Consider the following 21,015-nt stretch of genomic DNA (forward strand, 5'->3'; position numbering starts at 1 on the left):
TCCTTAGCAGCTAAGCTAGATAACAGATGTGAACCACTGGTATGTGGCTGTTTCATTCATTTTTAATTGTTATTTATTAAAATAATGAAGATCTCTTTTTGTCCATATAATTACAGAGAAGTATATTTTCTTTAATTGAACGCACAAAGGTTCAATAGTGAAAGGATTGCACAAAATCCAAAATATAAATAATATTAATGCCAAATGGGAACCGTAATACTTATACCTTGAAGTTATCTCAAGTTCTACCTATTTCTTTTTTTTTTTTGATGGGTTGTAATTTTTTTTTTCCTAGTCCTGGGCTTGAGCTCAGGGTCTGAGCACTGTCCTTGGACTTTCCTCAAGGCTAATGTTCTACCCTGAGCCACCGCACCACTTCTAGCTTTTTCTATGTATGTGGTACCGAGGAATCGAACCTGGGTCTTTGTGCATGCGAGGCAGGCACTCTACCTCTAGGTCAAACTCCCGGCCCCTGTAATTTTTTTTATTGTAATTAATAGAAGGGTTACATTATATTCACCCGATAGAAGGTGCATTACTTCACAAACGTTGATACCCTTTCTCATGACATGATCCCCATTTCCCTCTCCTCCTCCTCCCCAGTTCTACCTATTTCTTAGAGAGTGGTAATAAGATGAATAGGACCAGAGTTCTGCTTTTTCTGTGGCATGAATAGGAATTACCTCCCTGGTTTCTTCTGATTTATAGGAAATTTTTTTTAATGAAAAGGCATTTTTGTTAACTATCTGCAAGAATAAATCCAAGCAGTTGGAGTCATCATGTGTAATCTCCTGTCTTTCAAGTAATGGTGTCATACCTGCAAAAATGAATCAGGTTCTGGTTTTAGCAGGGAAAGGATGTTGCTGCCCTTCAGTCCTTTTGTTTTTAGGTCAGTGCAGCCTTGATGTCTCTTGTCAGTGTGAGAACAAAATGAGGTGAGATACAAAATGCAACTATCAGCCTTGATACAAAATAGTTATTAATAGCTCTTTGGCAGAGGTCTTTATTATCAACACAGTTTTTTTTTCTTTTGGGAAGATCAGCTTTGATTAAATCTGCCATTTATGTTGTTTCTTTTGTTCTACAAATAGCCCAGGTTTTTGTTTATTTCTAGTATTTTAAGACTCATAGCGATTCTGTTGTGCAATAGTAGATAAAAATGGCTTTCAAGGCATAGTGTATGTCTTATGTAAGTAAGTCTTACTTCCTTTTATTAAATCCTTGTCTGAATTGTTTCCATTTTAACTACTTTCTGTGTCAGGTAGTATGTAATCTTTATCTCAATATGTAAGTATAATAATATTTATTTGGTACTCGTAAAGACCTAAAATGATGTGATAGTGGTGATGATGGTAATAATGGGCCATGAATCTTAAAAGATGGGCAGTGGGTGGGAAAAGGAGGAGGGGGACAGGGAAAAGAAAGGATACATGGGGGAGGGACCTAGGGGTAAGAGGATTAATGGATTTTACACACATGCCACAAACACATCCATACTCGGGAAGACAGCACAATGAATCCCATCCAACACCGTAAAAGGGAGGAGGAGAAGGAGAAGGAGGGGAATATAATGGGAGGGGGCAATTCATTCAAATTACAGTATACGCATGCATTACCGCAAGAAACCCTCCCATGTTATTCACAAATAAAATTATTAAAAACCCAAAGAAAATATTTTTTTAAAGATATAATGACTATAATAGAGAAAAACAAAAACCCTTCCGGGGCTTGACTTTTGATCCTTTGAGTAAAAGCTGTGGGAAGGTAGGCAGCTTTAAAGATCTCATTCCTTCTTACTTTCTTTATGTATGAAGTGGGGACAATTGTACTTCCTTCATAGAATGGCTATACTTATCTCTGACAGTAAATAGCTTAGTAAATGTTTAGTGCATGCTAGTATCAATTAAATGCATGAAGGCATATATAGAGAAAACCAGAACTTCCTGAGAGCTTACTGTTCCCAATCTGAAGGAAAGTTTTGGACCTTAGTTGGTAAAGGCTAGTTGAACACATATAATTAATTATCTTATGATTCACGTGATGCCTGGAAAATGTAAATATGTACTTTATTTCTTACAAATATTTTCATTATTTTGATTATTTTTAGGCAGAAAAGGCTAGTTTGGTTCATTTATTGGATTTCCTGGGTATGATTTTCCTCACCATGATTTGGGCCATTTGTCCACGAGATAGCTTGGCAGTTTTGGGCCAATGGATACAGTCTAAGTTTCAGGAGGTAAGTCTGATATAATCACCTGAATTAATAATTACCTGTGGCAAAGGCATTTTAGTATTATGGTAAAGCAACAAATACCACATTTTGTTTTTTTTTTGACAGTCCTGGGCTTGAGCTCAGGGCCTGAGCACTGTCCTTGAACTTTCTCAAGGCTAGAGCTCTACCACTTGAGCCTCAGCACCATTTCTGGCTTTTTTTCTACATATATGGTACTGAGGAATTGAACCCAGGTCTTCATGCATGCTAGGCAAGCACTCTACCACTAGGCAAAACTCCTGGCCCCATCACCAATGTTTTTATTTTTTGTTGGTCCTGGGGCTTGAACTCAGGGTCTTCTCTGTCACTGATCTTTATTCTGAGGGCTAGCACTCTACCACTTGAACCACAGCACCATTTCTAACTATTTCTCAGTAGTTTACCAAAGATAAGAATCTCACAGACTTTCCTGTCCAGGCTGGCTTTGAAACTTGGTCCTCAGATCTGAGCTTTTTTAGTAGCTGGAATTACAGATGTGAGCCACTTGTGCCCAGCTACTAATGTTTTTGTCTTTTGTATTATAAAATATGGATACTAAATTTTGGCGTCACCTTTTCTCATTTTTAAGGGATATTTTTGTGTCTGAGCATTTAAATTAAGGAATAGGACATCCCTCAAATAATATATAAAGGATGGATTAGAAGGGCCTAGAAACTTCGAGTTAATGTAATTCTCCACCCCCACCCCCCAGCACTGTAGCTTTACAGAGAAAAAAAAACCCTAGTCTCTGAGCCTTCCTTCCAGCTTCCATTCAGTGCTATGGTATGTGCACTGAGCAAGTGGCCCTGCCCTGGATATTTACATTTTGATAGGGAACTTTAAAAAGAAACCTTCAGGGCTGGGAATATGGCCTAGTGGTAGGGTGCTTGCTTAGCACACATGAAGCCCTGGGTTCAATTCCTCGGTACCATATACACAGCAAAAGCTGGAAGTGGTACTGTGGCTCAAGTGGTAGCGTACTACCCTTGAGAAAGCCCATGGACAATGCTCAGGCCCCGAGTTCAAGCCCCAGGACTAGAAAAAAAAAAAGAGGAAAAAAGAAACCTCCAAATCTTAATGAATGCCGGGTTGACTAAAGGTGTTTCACTACAGTGTACTTCTGCTTCCAGTTAAATGAACACTCTCTGGAAATATTGGAAGCAACAGCCTTACTAGGTGTTGGTTGACATTTGTTCTTAGAAGTTATGTACTTATTAAGTCCCTCATTTTGTTCAAAACACTACCAAATGAAGGTCTTCACAACTACTTTGTTAGCTGATTAATGATTTTCTTTTGCATCTTTTTCTGAAAATATTTCCTCTTGCCTTGGGAGAGGGTTGGTTATTTAGGAGCAGCCTGTTATTTGTTTATTTAATGATTTGTTAGAGCACCCATCAGAGTGCCATCTGGGTGCTGTTCACATTGAATATGCGGCATTCTTTGAGACAAATTGCCTTTGAGACAAAATAGCTGTCATTTGTTAAGTGTTGCCATATCATCTGATCTCACATGCAGTGAAGGTTCATAAAGAAGAAGAAATAAATAGTACTTCTGTTTAGGACCTCATAATTTGAACTTTGTTTCTGTCATTGATATGCTGGAGGACAAAGGAATTAATGTCATTTTCCTGATCTGTCTGTAAATGCTTAATGCTTTTTTTTTTTTTTTTTTGTGGGTCATGGGGCTTGACCTTTGGGCTTGGGTGTTGTCCCTGAGCTCTTGAGCGCAAGGCCACTGTACTACCTCTTGAACTACAGCCCCACTTCCATTTTCTAGTGGTTAATTGGAGATAAGAGTCTCACGGGCTTCAGTGCCCGAGCTGGCTTTGAACTTTGATCCTCAGATCTCAGCTAGGATTTCAGGCATGAGCCATTGTGCCTGGCCATACCATTTATTTATAGCAGTAGTTTTAATTCTGTGTTAGTAGAGTCATTGTAACAGGTGCAGACTACTCATTCAGAGTGAAAACATTATGTAATTCAGTTTGTCAACTTAAAACATGTGCTTGAGAAGGAAAAAAGTTACACGTCCTGTGGATTGGATTGATTATGCTATTTCTAGCCATCACAAATATGTTGCTACTGTCGAAAAACTGCTTCCCCAATTAATAGCTTTTTCCCTCAGAAGTCCTGCATATTGATCCATCTCCTAAAAAGTTTTAGTACTCACTGAAAATTAGAATTTAACTGGAAAACATACTCATAAATACAAGTAATTAGGAAAATTAAAGTTACAATGTCTATTTGTATTTTTTTATTTGACTTCAAAAGAAAATTTCATTTTCTTGGCTAATCAATACTTGGAAAAGGAAGTAGAAATTAAGATAATTTATCAAAGAAGGAACATTCTGCTATATGGTTAATTTTCTTACTGAAATAAATCCTCTAGAGGTGTTACTGCATGTTATACACCTATTTTTTAAAAATATTTTTTCATTTAAAACTGTACAACCAGAATATGCCTTGGCCATAATGAAAGCTTTCATCAGTAAACTTTCTTAGGGAGGTCTGCATTTAGTTGTGAGCTTAAAATGAGAAATAAAGTAATGATATTACATACTTCCTAAAAATAAGTAAGCATAACTTTTTCTACCTTCTCTGTGCTCTTAAATTATTAATCTGTAGTAGTAATAAAGGCCACATTCCCACTTATATCTCAATGTCTATTAAATGTTAATCATACTGTAGAAAATTTTATCCTAGTTTCTTTATGAAATTAAAAAAATCATTTTGTTATTCCTTTAGTCATGAAATGAATCACCTTAACAGAGTTTTTTCTATACCGTTTCTTCTTAGTTCATGTTTGATAGACCATACAGCAGAACTCTGGAGTCTGAGGCTGACAAAATTGGACTTCAGCTCGCTGCAAAGGTAAAGTGATCCGTAGTGAAAGCCCTTCATGTTGTATGGGATGCATGTGGATTGTCCTAGTGTTTGGCATGGGCAGAGAATGAGAATTGGACTCACTAACCCTTTGTGTCAATCAGCTTTAGGTTGGCATAGCAAAATACTGGAGGCTACTATCAAAGGAAATGTTTAGTTTAGCTCACAGTTCTGCCTGCATTAGCTCAGTTCTGGGGAGAGTATAAGGAAGATGATGGCACATTGTGGGAGGAAAATTGGTCAGATTGGAGCCAGAGCAGAGGGAAAAGAGAGAACAGGTAGAGTTCCCAGTATCTTTCCAGGGTAAATCCCAATATCTTGAAGTCTTCTCAACAGGTGCTACCTTCAGAGAGTTCTACCTCTCAGTAAAACCATTGTAGGATAGAAACTTTTAATCATAGTGGACACTTGGGGTCCAAACCATAGTACCCTTTATACAACTTTAATTGAATGATAAAATAAGAACAGTGTGGATTCTGGAAGGATATATAACACTTTTCATCTAACTCTCTTCTGTATATGAGATTTGGTTATACTTTCCATAGAATATATGAAATTATAGCATAGTATTATCAGGTTTTATAAAATCTTAGATCTTTTTTTTGTATGGTGGGCTGTCAGTACTAGGGTTTAAAGTCAGGGTTTGTGCTTCCAAGGTGAGCACTCTCCTACTTTTGCCATGTTCCCAGCTCTTAATCTATTAGAAATAATTTTTGTTTATATAAAATTATTTGAATGCAGACCAGAGATATATGAATTAAAGATTTAAAACATAATCTTAGCTACTCAAGTGGCTTAGATCAAAGGATTGCAGTTCGAAACAAGCCCAGGCAGTCAAGTCCATGAGTCTGTTATCTCTAATAAGCTACTCTTAAAATGCTGGAAGTGGAGTTGTGGCTCAATGATAGAGCACTAGCTTTAAGCAAAAAGAGGCTCAAGGATAGTACCCAGGACCTGATAGACCCCAGGACCAGCACAAACCTCCCTCACTCCCCAACACACACACACACACACACACACACACACACACACACACACACACACACACACACACACACACACACACACACCAATAACCCTGTTTGATAATGTGTGCCTTTTGGAGAACTAAAGCTTTTTGTTGTTGTTTTGCTCCTTTCCTTTTGCTTCTTTCATTTAAGGAGTTGTTTGTTTGTATACACAAAAGATGTGTAATTGTTCTCCTTCACCTGTAGAAAGATGGATATTATTGTTACTATGATCCTAGCTAAGCAAACTGAGTTGTTGCTATTTGTATAGGTGGTAGAAGAACAGGCATTGATATTATTTTTGTTGTAGCAGATGAGGTTTTTTTTTTTCTCTTTCAAACCACCGAAAGCAACTCTGGGCTTTTACTAAGTTGGCTTCTTTCCTCTCTAGTGAAGATGACACTTCACACTTGTGTATTTTACCCACTTGTGATAACTGAATGCTAGGACTTAAAAGAATTGTAAATAATGCCAATTTACTCTTAAACTCAAGTTTTATTTGATCCTTTATTGAGTTTCCAAATAGTTACTAATTATTACATATAACTATTTTTAAAAATCTCTCATGAGTTTAATGAATTTAATTTTCTAAGTCAAAATACTACTCTTTTGCAAAAGTGGTTCTTTGAATTTTAGCTAAGTAGAGTTAAGGGAGTTATTAAAGTAAATATACTAAGAGGTTCCCCAATTTTAACTACATAGAGTTAAGGAAGTTATTAGAGTAAATAAACTAGAAGTTCCCCAAGAACGGTGCAAAAGATTGGCTGTAGCAAGAATTTTCTAATTTTAATATACTACAGTCTATCATCAATTCCTTTTATGTTAGGTGCATTCTGTGTTCTGGTTTAAAAAAAACCTTTTTACTTGTATTGTTTAGTTTGTATATATAAGATGCACAAGGGGTTTCATAGTGATTTTCCCATATGCATGCAATATGCGCCCCTGTTTCCTTCTATTTTCATATGTGCATATAGGATACTTAGGCCATGTTTCTGGCCTTCATACCTTCTTATTTCACTCTCCTGCTGGCACCTATCCAAACAGAACTATTTCTACATTCTTGTCATTCACATTTAAGGACTAGATCCCATATATGAGAGAGAACATGACTTGTCAGTCTGGCTATTTTTGTTTAACAACAGGATCTCTAGTTCCAATCATTTACCTGCATATGATATAATTTTATTATTCTTTATGACAGAATCATACTCCATTGTATATATCTCTCTCTCTATCATCTGTCTGTCTACCACATTTTCTTTATCCACTCATTAACTGATGGGCACGTGGGCTGCTTTTATAGTTTAACTATTGCTGATATTGCTGCTTTGAATATGAGTATACAGGTATCGCTATTGTATGTTGACTTACATTTCCTTGGCTGTATGGCCTTGAGTGTTTTAACAGAATACTGTAGTTATTGTAGCTTTAATTATTTTTTAACTCCATCTCAATTTCCATAGTGGCTGCTCTAATTTACCTTTCAAGGATTCCATTTCCTCCATGTGTACCAGTGTTTGTTGTTTGTTTTCTTGATGATAGCCATTCTGAAGCATGTGAGATGGGATCTCAATGATGTTTTGATTTGCATTTATTTTATGACTAGGAATGTCAAACTTTTTTTCGTATATTTCTGAGCTGTTTGTGTCTTTTATTTGGAAATAGTCTGTTCAATTCACTTGCCCATTCATTGAATAATTTATTCTTTTGTTGTTTAATAGGAGCTCTCTATATATTCTGGACATTAGTTCTTTATCTGGTAAATAATTGGTAGAGATTCTCTCTCATCTTGTGAAACCTTGTGATTATGAAATTTATTTTCCTTGTGTAAGAGGCCTTTAATTAGATACAATTCCATTTTTCAATTCTTGTTCTAGTTTTCTGAGCAAACTGTTGTTCTGTTTAGAAAAGCATTACCTCTGTCTACATTTTGAAGGATTTTTCCTGTTCTCCTCTAGGATTTTCAAAGTTCCTACTGTTATCCAAAAAAATCTTTGACCTATTTTGAGTTGATTTTTTTAAAATAAAAATTAAGAGATATGAATCTAATTTCATTTTTTACACATAGATATCTAGTTTTGTTGAGATGGTCTTTTTTCAACTATAATTTTGACATATTTTACAAATATCAGATAGCTGTAGCTGTGTGGTTTTATTTATGGATCTTTTATTCTATTTGTCTATATGTCTGTTCTTGTGCTAGTACTATGCCAGTTTTGTTACAAAGGCTTTGTGTTATACTATGAAGTCATATATTTTGTTATTTCTAGAATTGCTGTCAGAATAGCTTTGGCTATTCAAGATCTTTTATGATTGAATTTTAGGACTGATTTTTAAAAAGTTTCTATGAAGAATGACTATGGCATTTTGATGTGGATTGCATTGAATCTATAGATTACTTTTGGTCTTTTAGCCATTTTCATAATATTAATTCTGACAATCCATGGTGGGGGAGGGGTTCATCTTCTAATGTCTTCTTTACATTTTTTTTTTCATTGTGGAAGAGTTTCACCTCCTTAGTTAGGTTTTATACTAGGTATTCATTTTTTTGAGGTTATTGTGAATGGGATTGTTTTCCTGATTTATTTCTGTTATTGGTATATAGAAGAGTTGCTTTTTCTTTCTTTTTTTTTTTTCTATGTATGTGGTACCAAGGAATCGAACCTGGGTCTTCATGCATGCTAGGCAAGCACTTTAACCACTAGGCCAAACTCCCGGCTCATATTTTTTATTTTTTTAAAATATTTTTTATTGTAATTAATAAAAGGGTTACATGATATTTGCCAGATAAGAGTTGCTTTTTATTCTATTCATTTTATGGCTGAGATAAGTTGCTTACAGAACAATTTATTGGCCTAAAGTATACATGTTTAGAAGTAACAGACAGTGTTTTTACATTCAAGCATAGCATTGATTTTTAGAGTCATTAGTTGTGTAAGGCTTCTACATCGGGTTGAGAAACTGAAAAACAGTGTTAATCATAATCTAGTCAACCTCACTAAAGAACCAAGGAAGAAGATGGGGCTTCTGTATGTGTGCTATATGTGAAGAAATTAACAGTCGATATTTATTTAATGAAAAATTACTGAGAATTAAGACATAACCAAGGTTAATTTCCTAGACTTGGAACAATCCCACCTCATGCACATCCAGTCACAGAATCTTTCCACCCATAGCATTGCCTGCACCCATGAAATGCAAAATCCGGGCTCCCACCACAACTTCTGAGTCACAAACTTAGGCCCAGGCTCAGGGTCTGGGTTGAAACAAGCCTTCTTGGTGATTGTGATACACACTTAAATTTGAGATTAAGGGAACTATCAAATAAGGTGGTGGCACGAATCCTGTATTATTAATACTCTTCATCAACTTTCCCTTACTGTGCCTTCAGTGGAATTATGTTTGCTTTATTCTACCATGAATGGCCATGTGATTTGCTTTTGGCCAATGGGATGTAAGAAAAAGCTACCTTAAATAACTTTCTGTTACCCTACTGCAGAAGCAGAATTAAAACTCATGATCATGAGTTTTTAAAAAAAATTTATATCCTTCATTTTTATTTAAATTTGAAAAAATAGTATTTTTTCAAGGTATAAAAATTTTTATAAATTAAAAAAAGGTTTTCATAAGCATTAGAAGTAATGAGCATATTATATGAATCAAGATTCAGATAGCAAACACTTATTACTAATGCTATGAAAAGTTGTTTTTTAATGTTGACTTTGTGTACTGCTACTTTTCTGAAAGTGTTCATCTAGTCTAAAGTGTTCTGTTGGCATATTTATAGTTCTTAATGTAAAGAAATGGGATATTATCTACAAGTAAGAATAGTTTGACCTCTGCTGTTTGTATTCCTTTTATTTCTTTCTGCTACTTTATTGGAACTAAGAAACCAACCACTATATTGAAGAAGAGTGGAGAGAGTGGATACTCTGTCTCATTTAGAGAAAATGTTTTAGTCTTCCCTCAATGTTGATTATAGGTTTATCATAGATAGCCTTTCCTATGTTGAAGTATATTTTTAGTTTCTTCCAGGCTTTTATTGTAAAGGGATATTGAATTTGAAAAGGGCTTTTTTTTGCACATATTGAGATAATTGTGTGATTTTTGTTCTTGATTCTGTTTATATACTCTATTATGTTACTTGAGATACATATGTTGAGCCATCATCCTTCATTCCTAGAATGAAACTAACTTATTCACAGTATACGGTGCTTTTAATGTGTTATGGAATTAGGTGTGAATATTTTGTTGAGAATTTTTATATCTGTTCTTCAGGGAAACTATTTTTTTTGATATATCTTATTAGGTTTTGTTATTAGGGCATCATAGAATGAGTTTTATATTGTTCCTTCCCTTTTTATTTTATGTAATAATTTGAGGACAATTGATATTAATTCTCTATATAGCTGGTAAAGTATAGCAATTAATCCATTTGATTCTGGGCTTTTCTTTGTTGGGAGACATTTTTTTACTGTTTCAATTTAATTGTTATTATTTTGTTTAGATGGTTTATATTCTCTTGACTCAAAACTAGAAACTTACTCATTTCTTCTGGATTTTTCAGTTTATTGGACAATAGGATTTCAAAATACTTCCTGTTGAACTTCTGGATTTCTTTGGTATTAATTCCCTTTTTTTCCCCTCTACTTCTGTTATTTCTGCTCCCTCTTTCCTTTGGCTGAATGTTTATTCATCTTGTTTATCAAAGTAAAAATGTTCTGTTTCATTTTTCCTTTATGGTTTTCTTTAAATATGCATTTTTTTCTATCCTTATATTTATTACTTCTTTCTGTCTACTGGTATTAGGTTTGGTTTATTCTTGTTTTTCACACAGCTTGTGATGCATTGTTATATTACTTATTTGTAGTTTTCTCTTTTTTTTGAAGCTGTATATCTCTCTTTTAATGCAATTGCTGTATCCCAAAGTTTCAGTAACATTGTATTGTTATTCTTATTTGCTTGCAGGGATTCTTGATTTCCTCCATTATTCAGCAGCCCACTGTTTATTCAAAAGTGAATTGTTTGATCTTCATATGTTCAGATATTTTCTCTGATTTCTCTTGTTGGTTTCTAGTTTTATATCATTGTAGGCTGATAAAATACAGAAAGTTATTTCATTTTTCTTGTATTTGTTAAGATTTACTTCATGTCCTAAAATATAATCTGTTTTTGAAAAAGTTCCATGGGTTCCTGAGAAGAATGGGTATCCTGCAGCTGAGGGGTGGAATATTCTATAAATGTCTACCAGTTCCATTTGATCCATAGTGCTGATTAATGCTGATATTTCCTTGTGGACTTTTTCTGTCTGGATGACTTATCTGTTGGTTCATATATAGTGGCAACTTGTAAGTTTTCACCCAACTGTACTATCTTGTACCTAGACTCCTGCACCCATCTCTTTACAGATTTATAGATTCCATTTACTCTTCTTTTTCTGTTTCCTGCTGCAAACAGGAAGTAGATCTAGTAAGCTTTGATACTTTCTTTGGGAAAGACTTAGTGCATATTGACCTTCAGGCCTTTTCTGGGAAGACTAACACTTTACTTCTTGATGGATATATTCTTTTGTGTATAGGTTACTTCAGTCAGAAGGCAGATTTTAAAAACTCTGCTTTTTGTTACATTGATTTTTTTTTACCAATTGGACATATATTTTAAGTATTCCTCTAAATGTTAGGCTGTAATAATACATATTCTCTTCATAAAAGTCTGACGTAAAGTAGGAGACATAGACATTCAATAAAAATTCTAACAAAAGGCACAGAGGAGACAGACATTCAGGTTTTGGGAAAGTTTAGCAAAGAGGTATAACTTGGTCTATGGATAGTAAAACAGCTTAAGGAATGGATTGAGAAAGTAACCTGTAAAGTACAGTTCTGAAAAAGAATATCCTCTCAGAGAAATAGGTTCATGGAGGAAGGGCTGAGTGGTTGGCATACCACTTACCTGCTTACGGGCAGGAAAAACTGTGATCTAATCCTGGAACTCAAAATTCTGTATTTCTAAAATACACAGTTCCAGAGCACCAGTGACAGAGTAAAATGGAAACATGGGCAGGGAGCTCATGTTAGCAGTTTAAATTTTAGACCTTTTCTAGCATAGGGATTCAGATTTGGGCTCCCTAGACAGATCTTTGATCTCTTATCTTCCCCATAACTGTAGGGAAATTGCTTTATCTATTTTAGTCATTTTTCTAGTCGTAGAAATGTGAATTTACCTCAAATAATTATTTTACCTAGCTTGGACTTCATTCTTTTTTATAGCTTGTATCTTTTTTTTTTTTTTGCACATTAATACATTGGTGTGTGTGTGTGTGTGTGTGTGTGTGTGTGTGTGTCTGTCTGTCTGTCTGTCTGTCTGTCTGTCTGTCTCCAGGGGGATTAAATTCAGGGCTTCATGGATTAAGTATAGTGCTCTAATAGTGAGTAACTACTATCAGATTCCCTAGACTTCTTGTGCCTTAATATTCAAGTCATGTAACTTAATTCTACTTTTCCTAATTCTCTCCTCCCTAGGCAACCTTCTTTCAAGCACGGTTTTCATCATTACATTCCTAAAAGAGAAAAAATGTGCTGTATACTTTGAAGTTATCTCTGTAAATTAATAAGTTGAAATTCTGATTTTGTCTCAGTCATACGAGCTTGGTCAGTGAGAATGGATCCTGAGAGGCAGGCCTGTCATGTGTTGTTTCACTGAATTTATGAGCTTCCATGGCCCAGGGACAAACAGATCATGGAAAATTTCCTAAATGAAGTTACCCAGTAGGACTTGTTCACCCTCCTTAAGGTTCTTCCTTCTTCTGCTCTGCTGTTTGCTGTGAATTAGTATATTTTATGAGAATATATATATATATATATATATTTTTTTTTTTTCTTTTGGTCTTTCATGGGACTTCAACTCTAGGCCTGCATATTTTCTCTGAGCTTTTTAGCTCAAGGCTACTACCCTACCCCTTGAGCCACAGAGACACTTCCTGTTTTCTGGTGTTTAATTAAAAATGAGTCTCACGGACTTTAGTGCCCAGGCTGGCTTTGAACCTTGATTCTCAGATCTGAACCTCCTGAGTAGCTAGGATTACAGGTGTGAGCTATTGTGCCTGGCTTATGATTGTATTTTTTAAATCACTCTTTTAATTTTTCATCTTCAAGATCTCTTAATTATAAGAATCATGAGAATTGTTAAACAGTTAGTAATAACTAGTAGGATAATGTATCTAGTTACCACCTGACCAAAGAAAATATTTGGTTCAGGGCTATCTACAAATTCAGCGCAATACCCATCAATATCCCAATGGCATTCTTTAAAGAAATAGAAGAGGCAATTCAAAATTTCATATGGAATAATAAAAGACCCCGTATAGCAAAAACACTTCTTAGCAGAAAGAACAGCGCTGAAGGAATTTCAATTCCAAACTTTAGACTCTATTACAGGGCTATAATTATCAAAACAGCTTGGTACTGGCACAAGAACAGGCCTGAAGACCAATGCAATAGAACTGAGGACCCAGATATTAAACCACAGACCTATGGCCACCTAATCTTTGACAAGGGAGCCAAAAAAATAGAATGGAAGAAAGACAGCCTCTTCAACAAGTTGTGCTGGCAGAACTGGTTAAGCACCTGCAGAAAACTAAAGTTGGATCCTTCTTTGTCACCCTGCACTAGAATTAACTCCAAATGGATCAAAGACCTGGAGGTAAAAGCTGACACACTGAAAACTTTACAAGAAGGAATACGAGATATACTAGGCCTCCTTGACACAGGTCGAAACTTTCTTAATAAGGACCAAGAATCACAACAAATCAGAGAAAGGCTGGATAAGTGGGACTGCATTAAACTGCGGAGCTTTTGTGTGGCAAAGGACATAGCTAGTAAATTAATTAGGAAGCCTACAGAGTGGGAGAAGATCTTCACCAACCAAACAACGGACAAAGGCCTCATATCTAAACTATATCAACAGCTCAAAAAATTGAATCACCCCAAAACTAATCTCCAAAGTAACAACCATCCCATTAAAAGATGGGCCAAAGACTTAAAGAGAAACTTCTCTGAAGAAGAAACAAAAATGGCCTATAGACCCATGAAAAAATGCTCAATATCTCTGGTCATAAAAGAAAAGCAAAGCAAAACAACTCTAAGATTCCACCTCACTCCAGTTAGAATGGCCAGGATCAAAAAATCTAATAACAACAAATGCTGGAGGGGATGTGGCCAGGAGGGATCACTACTACACTGTTGGTGGGAGTGCAAACTCATTCAACCACTATGGAAAGCAGTATGGCAGTGCCTCAAAAGACTAAACATAGAACTCCCCTATGACCCAGCAATTCCACTACTTGGCATTTACCCAACCATCCAGAATCTAGGGCATACTAAATCCACTAGCACAACAATGTTCATTGCAGCATTATTCACCATAGCAAAGATATGGAACCAACCTAGATGTCCCTCAGTTGATGAGTGGATCAACAAGTTGTGGTATTTGTACACAATGGAATTCTATGCTGCTGTCAGAAAAAACGACATCGACCCATTTGTTAGGAAATGGAAAGACTTAGAAAAAATCATAGTAAGTGAAGTAAGCCAGACTCAAAGGCACTTAGGCTCAGTGGTTTCCCTCATTTGTCATAAGCAGTAGAAACCTTGGGCTCTACTAGCAGAGATCTGCAATAGAGCAAAACCTTGATGCATAAGGCCATATAGTATGAAGCTAATTGAAAGGACCTCTAGGATATTGAAACAAAAGCCATATAATGAATGACTGTTGTCCTTAATGTACTATGTTATCTCTCATCTCCTTTGCTGTCCCTTGGGTTACAGTATCTCACTTTGTTATCTGATATTTTGGATATATTTATATTTGGTTATTTGAAATTTGATAGGGAAGGGGGGAAAACAAGATGAGAGGTGGGGGTGGGAGGAGGGTAATGGGTACCAAGACATGTGAAAGGGTATCAATGTATGTGAATTAATGTACCTTCTATCTGGCAAATATCATGTAACCCTTTTATTAATTGCAATAAAAATATAAAAAAAAGAAAATATTTGGTTCAGTATTTTGGTGGCTGTGCATATTCATTTGTCACTGTAAGGAATCTTTGATATTTTACAGTCATTCCAAAAATGGCCTTTTATTTTTTTTATTAATTTTTAAATTAATTTTATGAGCAATTAAGACATTTATTTTTTGAGAATTTGTTATTTATATGTGAAAGGAAAGCTTAATTTTCTTTTAGTGATTCTAAACTGGGGTAGCCTCATGGGAAAATAGTATATGTAATTGTTTTTTTATTGTGGCAGCAATTGTGGACAGATTACTTTGTTTTATGGGCAGGAACTAGGATTGAAAAATACTCTAAGGTGGCTTGGAATGCCTTGACAGGGAGGAATTGTCCAGATGCCAGATGCCAGAGTTTTCCCCTTCTGGGAAACACTGCTGGTCTCTTCAAGTAAACAGATATAATTGTGCCAGTAGCACCATCTAGTGAGAAAATTAGGTAACAAACAGAATCTCCTTTCACCACTGAAATAAGAAGTAAGAAAAAAACTCAAATTCTAAGCTTGATGTAACATAGTGTATTGTAGAATCATATGCTTTGGGAGCAGAAAGGAAATGGGAGCTGATTTAATGTATATTTAATGTATTTTCTCCTTTAACTGGTAAGAAGTCAGAGGCCACTGAAGTAAATCCATTCATCTAATAATGTACCTAGTTAATAGCAAGACCTTCTACTCTTTTTTTCTGTTGTTGTTGGTCGTGGGACTTGAACTTGGCCTGGGCGCTGTCCTTGAGCTCTTCAGCTCAAGGCTACCACCATACACTTGAGCCAAGTCCCACTTCCCTACCTTCTACTCTTTTTTTCCCAGGAAGTATTCTGAGCCTTCATCACAGTGAACTGTCTTTGTGTTTTGTTTGAGTTTCTGTCTTAAGTTCTTGGCTTAGTCATTTAAGTAGGTAAAACAGCAAATGAAGGAATCACCTTGTTTAGTCATCTTGTTTAAACATACCCCGTCTTACTTAGAACCTAATTTTATGACCCATATAAATGAGTATTTACTTTCTAATTTCTGTGATTTTATTTCTTAGTATTTTCTTGTGATAAAGCTTGATGTAAGAAACATATATGAACATTTGTTTAAAACTTAATTTATTGTATTAATTGATAAAAGCTGACATGTTGGCAATCAAAGGATGTAGAGAAGTTGGGTAAAACACTATAAAATTAAATAAATGACAATGTGATGTTTCCACTTCCCTGTCTGTGGTCTTTTTCTTTTTTATTTGTTTACTGGTTTCCAGTGGTACTAGAGTTTGAAATTAGGGATTTATACTTGATGGATTGTCACTACCACTGAAATCACGCTCCATATATTTTTTTCTTTCTTTTTGTGCCAGACTTGAGGCATGAACTTAGGGGTTCGGTGCTGTCCCTGAAGTGGTGTTATTTGTTTTTGTTGTTTTCTTTTTACTCAAGGCTTGCACTCTACTACTCAAGCCATGGTTCCATTTTCAGCTTTTTGGTGGTTAATGAGAGATGAGTCCTATATACTTTCCTGCCCAGGCTGGCTTTATAGCCCTGTGATCCTGAGATGTCAGCCTCCTTAGATCTCAGCCTTCTGAGCAGCTAGGATTTACAGGCATCAGCTGCTGATGCCTGTCTTAATTTTCTTTTCTTTTTTTTATTAAAGAATTTATTAACATTGATTTTTACATTATATTTTAAATGTTAATTTTCTTTTAACAGCATCAGTTTTTATTATCAGAATAATGTTTGCCTTATGAAAGGTATTTGGAAACATTCCCTTCTCTTTGATGTATTTTGCTTTGGAGATATTTGCGAAAAATTGGCTTTAGTACTTTAAGACTTTGGTAGAATTTATCTCCTTAACGGGAGACTTTCTATTACTGATCCAGACTTACATTGATCTGGTTAGAAAAAAATGCTTGATACAATTGTAGTGTTCTTATGTTTACTGAGATTTGTTTTGTGTTCTAACATTTGATCTAGCCTGGTGACTGCATCACATATCCTGGAGAATGTCTGTTTTGTTGCTGTGGATGTTTATTAGTTCCATTTGGTCTAAGGTGTTGTTGCTCTAGCTCAGTGTTTTCTTATTAATCTTCTGTCTGGAAGATCTGCTCATTGTTGAAAGTGTGAGTATTGAAGTGCCCTTCTATTGCTGTATTCCATTATTGCTCCCTTTAGGTCCTTTAATGTTTTCTTTATGTATTTAGGGGGCCTGATGTTGGATGCAAACACGTTGACAATTATTATATCCTCTTAATGAATTTATCTCTTTATCACTGTATCCCTTCTTTGTCTCTTTTTTTTAAATGAAAGAATTTATTAATGTTGATTTTTTTTTTTTTGCCAGTCCTAGGCTTGAGCTCCAGGCCTGAGCACTGTCCTTGGGATTTCTCAAGGCTAGTGCTACTACCACTTGAGCCACAGCACCATTTCTAGCTTTTTTTTTTCTGTGTATGTGATACTAAGGAATCGAACCTGGGTCTTTGTGCATGCTAGGCAAGCACCCTGTCACTCGGCCAAACTCCCAGCCCCTTAACGTTGATTTTTTAAAAAGAATTTATTAATGTTGATTTTTACATCATATTTTAAATGACAAGTTTAACAAACAAGTGTTCAAGGAAGGAATCTCTATTTACAATCACTGGGACTTAGTATTTAGAACTTAATCAAAATTAGGCTAAGGGTTTGTATGTTATAGAAACATATTAATTTAAGAAATAAAACATTATGTCTATAGAGTCATAGGTTTTTATGTCTATATAGTTTATATTTCCATTACCATGTCCATAGCTTTGGGTATGCAGTTATTGAGTCCTCGCTCTTGTACTCTTTGGATTTAATAGCCACATATTAAGGATACCATGCGCCTTTTGTTCCTTAGGTCTTGGCTTGTCTCACTCGACATGATTCGCTCTAGGTTCATCCATTTCCCTGTGAATGCCATTATTTTATCTTGTCTGTTGGCTATGTAGAATTCCATTGTGTATATATACCACATTTTCTGTATCCATTCATCTTCAGTAGAGCATCTGGATTGTTTCCATTGCCTGGCTATTGTGAATAGTGCAGAGATGAACATAGCTGAGCAGGTGTCCTTATAATATCTTGGGTCATGATGTTTAGGATAGATGCCCAGAAGTGGTATGGCGGGATCATAGGGAAGGTCTATTTTCAGTTCTTTAAGAAACCTCCACACTGCTTTCCAGAGTGGCTGAACTAGTCTGCATTCCCACCAGCAGTGCAGTAGGGTTTCTTTTTCTCCACAACCCCACCAGCAACTGTCATTGTCTGAGTTCAAAATCTTGTCCATTCTTGTTGGGGTAAGGTGGTATCTTAGGGTTGTTTTTATTTGCATTTCCTTTATGACCATAGATGATGAACATTTTCTCATATGCTAACGTTGATTTTTACATCATATTTTAAATGACAAGTTTAACAAACAAGTGTTCAAGGAGAGTCTTTGTCTCTTTTTATACCTTTTCACTTGAAGTATATTTTGCCTGATGAAAGTATAACTTTCCTGCTCTCTTTTGGTTTCTGTTTTCCCTGAATATCTTTTTTCTAACTCTTTACTTTCTATCTGTGTGTTTCCTTAAAAGTCAGGTCAAATTCTTAGACTGTACGTGAAGTCTGCTGGGATCTCAGTTTTGATAATGTTTTTGTGCTGTACTGTAATAGTATGTCTTAATATTCATGCTGGTTTTAATAAATAAACAATAAATTTGAAAATAAAGTAAATTAGGCTCTTGTTAGCAATGTATAGTTCAGTATTGTTTTTATTTTTAGATAATCCACCCAGTGCTCTCTTTTTGAACATTTAAATTCATTTAGATACAAGCAATTATTGATAGGTAAGGATTTACTTGCCTGGCTCTTCCTTTTCCTTTTTACAGGTTCTTGCTTTCTAGTTCTGAGACCTTCAACTCAAGGCTACCACCCTACCCCTTGAGCCACAGTACCACTTCTGATTTTCTGGTGGTTAATTGGAGATAAGAGTCTCATGGACTTTGGTGCGTGGGCTGGCTTTGAACTATGATCCTCAGATCTCAGTCTCCTGAGTAGCTAGGATTGTGGGCATGAGCCACTGTGCCTGGCTCTAGATAAATTTTTAAACATACCTTTGCAACTAAGCTTATTTTGTGCTTTTTATTAATGTTGATTTCAGGCTTGCATGGACGTAAGAGCCAGTTCAGTGTTTTGGCAGCAGATGGAGTTTGCAGAAAGTCTCCATGGTTATCCCAAATTGCCAGAATGGTTATCCACGCACCCTTCTCATGGAAATCGAGCTGAATACTTGGATAGACTTATACCACAGGTGAGCAGCACTGTATATGGCTGGAACTTTATTTACCAGATCCCTTATTGTTAATGTTACTTCTTTTTGCCCAGTAAAAAGGAGTTCTAGTGTGTCAGCTGGTTTGGTTATTCTGTTTATGGAATATCAATTTTCAAAGGAATGGGTTGCAAAGATTTGCTTTCCCCAAATCTTAGGGGAATAAATTACTGTATGCCCTTGACTTTTTCTCAAAGGTGAAGCCATACTTTTTTTTTTTAAAGATTTTATTAACACTGATTTTTTTACATCATAATTCAAATGTCATGTTTAACAAATAAGTATTCAAGAAGGGAATCTCTGTATATAATCACTGGCACATAAATTTAAGAACAAATTAAAATTAAGCTGAGTCTTTGTATGTCATAGGCACATATTATTCTATATAATAGATCAATATATGTCTGTAGAATATATATCCCATATAGACTTATATGTCTATATAGTTATACTTATATCTCCAAGTTCATAGCAATGACATTGGGTACCTGAGTATTGATTCATCGATCTTGTACTTGTTGGATCCAATATCCACATATCGAGAACATGTGCCTTTTCTTTCTTTGGTCTTGGCTCATCTCACTTAATATGATTTTCTTTAGTTTCATCCACTTCCCAGTGACTGCCATTATTTTATCTTGTCTGGTGGCTATGTAGAATTCCACTGTGCATATATATATATATATATATATATATATTGTATCTGTTCATCTGTAGTGGGCATCTGGGTTGTTTCCATCACTTGGCTATTGTGAATATGAAGCCATAACTTTTAAATTTTAATGATTTGATCAAAGTTTGAGACTTGAGGCATAGTTTTTCAATACATTGGTCATAATTTAGGTTTTCTTTGGTAGATGAAAGCTTTTTATTTGAAATACCACTTAATAAATTGTATAGAAGTTTTGGATTGATTCAGTTGTTTTAGAGAGAATTTCTCATAGTATGTATCTATTTTTTTTTTTCACTCATGGGATATGAACTCTGGGCCTGAGCATTGTCCTTGCGCTCTTCAGCTCAAGGATACCACCTTGAGCCACAGCCACACTTCGAGTTTTCTGGTGGTTAATTGGAGATGAAAGTGTCATGGATTTTAGTTTCTGGGCTGGCTTTGAATCCCAATCCTCAGATCTCAGCCTCCTGAGTAGCTAGAATTACAAGTATGAGCCACCGTGCCCTGCTGACATATGGATATTTTAATGTAGAATCAATAGATCAAGCTTTCTGCCACGTGTTTTTCACTATCCTATGAAAATCTGTTGAATTTTTACATCATTCAAAACATTTTCTGTGCAGGCCATAAAAGAAATGCAAATCTAAACAACTTTGAGATTCTACCCCACTCCAGTTATAATGGCCATGATCAAGAAATCTAATAATAACAGATGCTGGCAGGGATGCAGCCAGGAGGGATAGCTACTACCCAGTTGGTGGGAGTGTAAACTTGTTCAACCACTATGGAAAACAATTTGGTGGTTCCTCAAAAGACTAAACATAGAGCTCCCCTATGA

General features: G+C 35.5%; 1 protein-coding gene across 1 annotated transcript in view; it reads left to right on the forward strand.

Moving 5' to 3' along the window:
- Window positions 1–21,015, forward strand: part of Oma1 (OMA1 zinc metallopeptidase) — a 59,300-nt gene that overhangs the window by 15,372 nt on the left and 22,913 nt on the right. The window contains exons 6-8 of the mRNA XM_090333739.1: window positions 2,108–2,236; window positions 5,047–5,121; window positions 19,337–19,486. Of these exons, the coding sequence (XP_090189865.1) occupies window positions 2,108–2,236; window positions 5,047–5,121; window positions 19,337–19,486 (354 nt within the window). The remainder of the gene's footprint in view (window positions 1–2,107; window positions 2,237–5,046; window positions 5,122–19,336; window positions 19,487–21,015) is intronic.

This window comes from Megascapheus bottae, chromosome 6, assembly GCF_031878675.1.
Source record: "Megascapheus bottae isolate mThoBot1 chromosome 6, mThoBot2.hap1, whole genome shotgun sequence".
In the NCBI taxonomy this organism is placed as follows: Eukaryota; Metazoa; Chordata; class Mammalia; order Rodentia; family Geomyidae; genus Megascapheus; species Megascapheus bottae.